General features: G+C 52.5%; 1 protein-coding gene across 1 annotated transcript in view; it reads left to right on the top strand.

Annotated features, from left to right (window-relative positions):
* Positions 1 to 282, top strand: part of efna3b (ephrin-A3b) — a gene marked incomplete at its 3' end in the record, with an annotated part of 48,853 nt that extends 48,571 nt beyond the window's left edge. The window contains exon 5 of the mRNA XM_084445171.1: positions 164 to 282. Coding sequence (XP_084301297.1) covers positions 164 to 282 — 119 coding nt within the window. The remainder of the gene's footprint in view (positions 1 to 163) is intronic.
* Positions 283 to 535: the final 253 nt, after the last annotated feature.

Here is a 535-nt window from a genome sequence, read left to right on the forward strand (position 1 = left end):
AGAATATCAATGTGTGACTGCATCTTTTAACTCTAACACACTCTCTCTCTCTCTCTCTCTCTCTCTTCTCTCTCTCTCTCTCTCTCTGTCTCTCTCTCTATCTCTCTGTCTCTGTCTCTCTCTCTGTCTCTGTCTCTGTCTATGTCTATGTCTCTCTCTCTAGATGACTTTAACCCTCTGACTCCCAAACTGGAGAAGAGTGTCAGCGGCAGCAGCCCATCCAGAGACCGCCTTCTCATCACCGTGACGATGCTCCTACTTGCTGCCCTCTTCATCTCCTAGCAACGGCCATCCCATCATCGTCTCCGTGCCAACCAGCCCTGGGTGGGAGTGTCAGTGGCGGGAGGGAGAGCAAGGGTCAGGAGGAGAGGAGGGAGGATGGAGGGTACAGGTCTGGGAAGAGAGAGGAGGAGAGGAGATGGAGAGAAGTGGGTAGATACCATTAAAGAATATCTCCAGCTTTATAGTAGGTGTGTTAGGGGCTAAAGGGGTGTATGTGTGTGTGTGTGTGGGTGCGGGTGTGCGCGCGTGCACG

This window comes from Borostomias antarcticus (assembly GCF_949987555.1).
Source record: "Borostomias antarcticus genome assembly, chromosome: 10".
Classification (NCBI taxonomy): Eukaryota; Metazoa; Chordata; class Actinopteri; order Stomiiformes; family Stomiidae; genus Borostomias; species Borostomias antarcticus.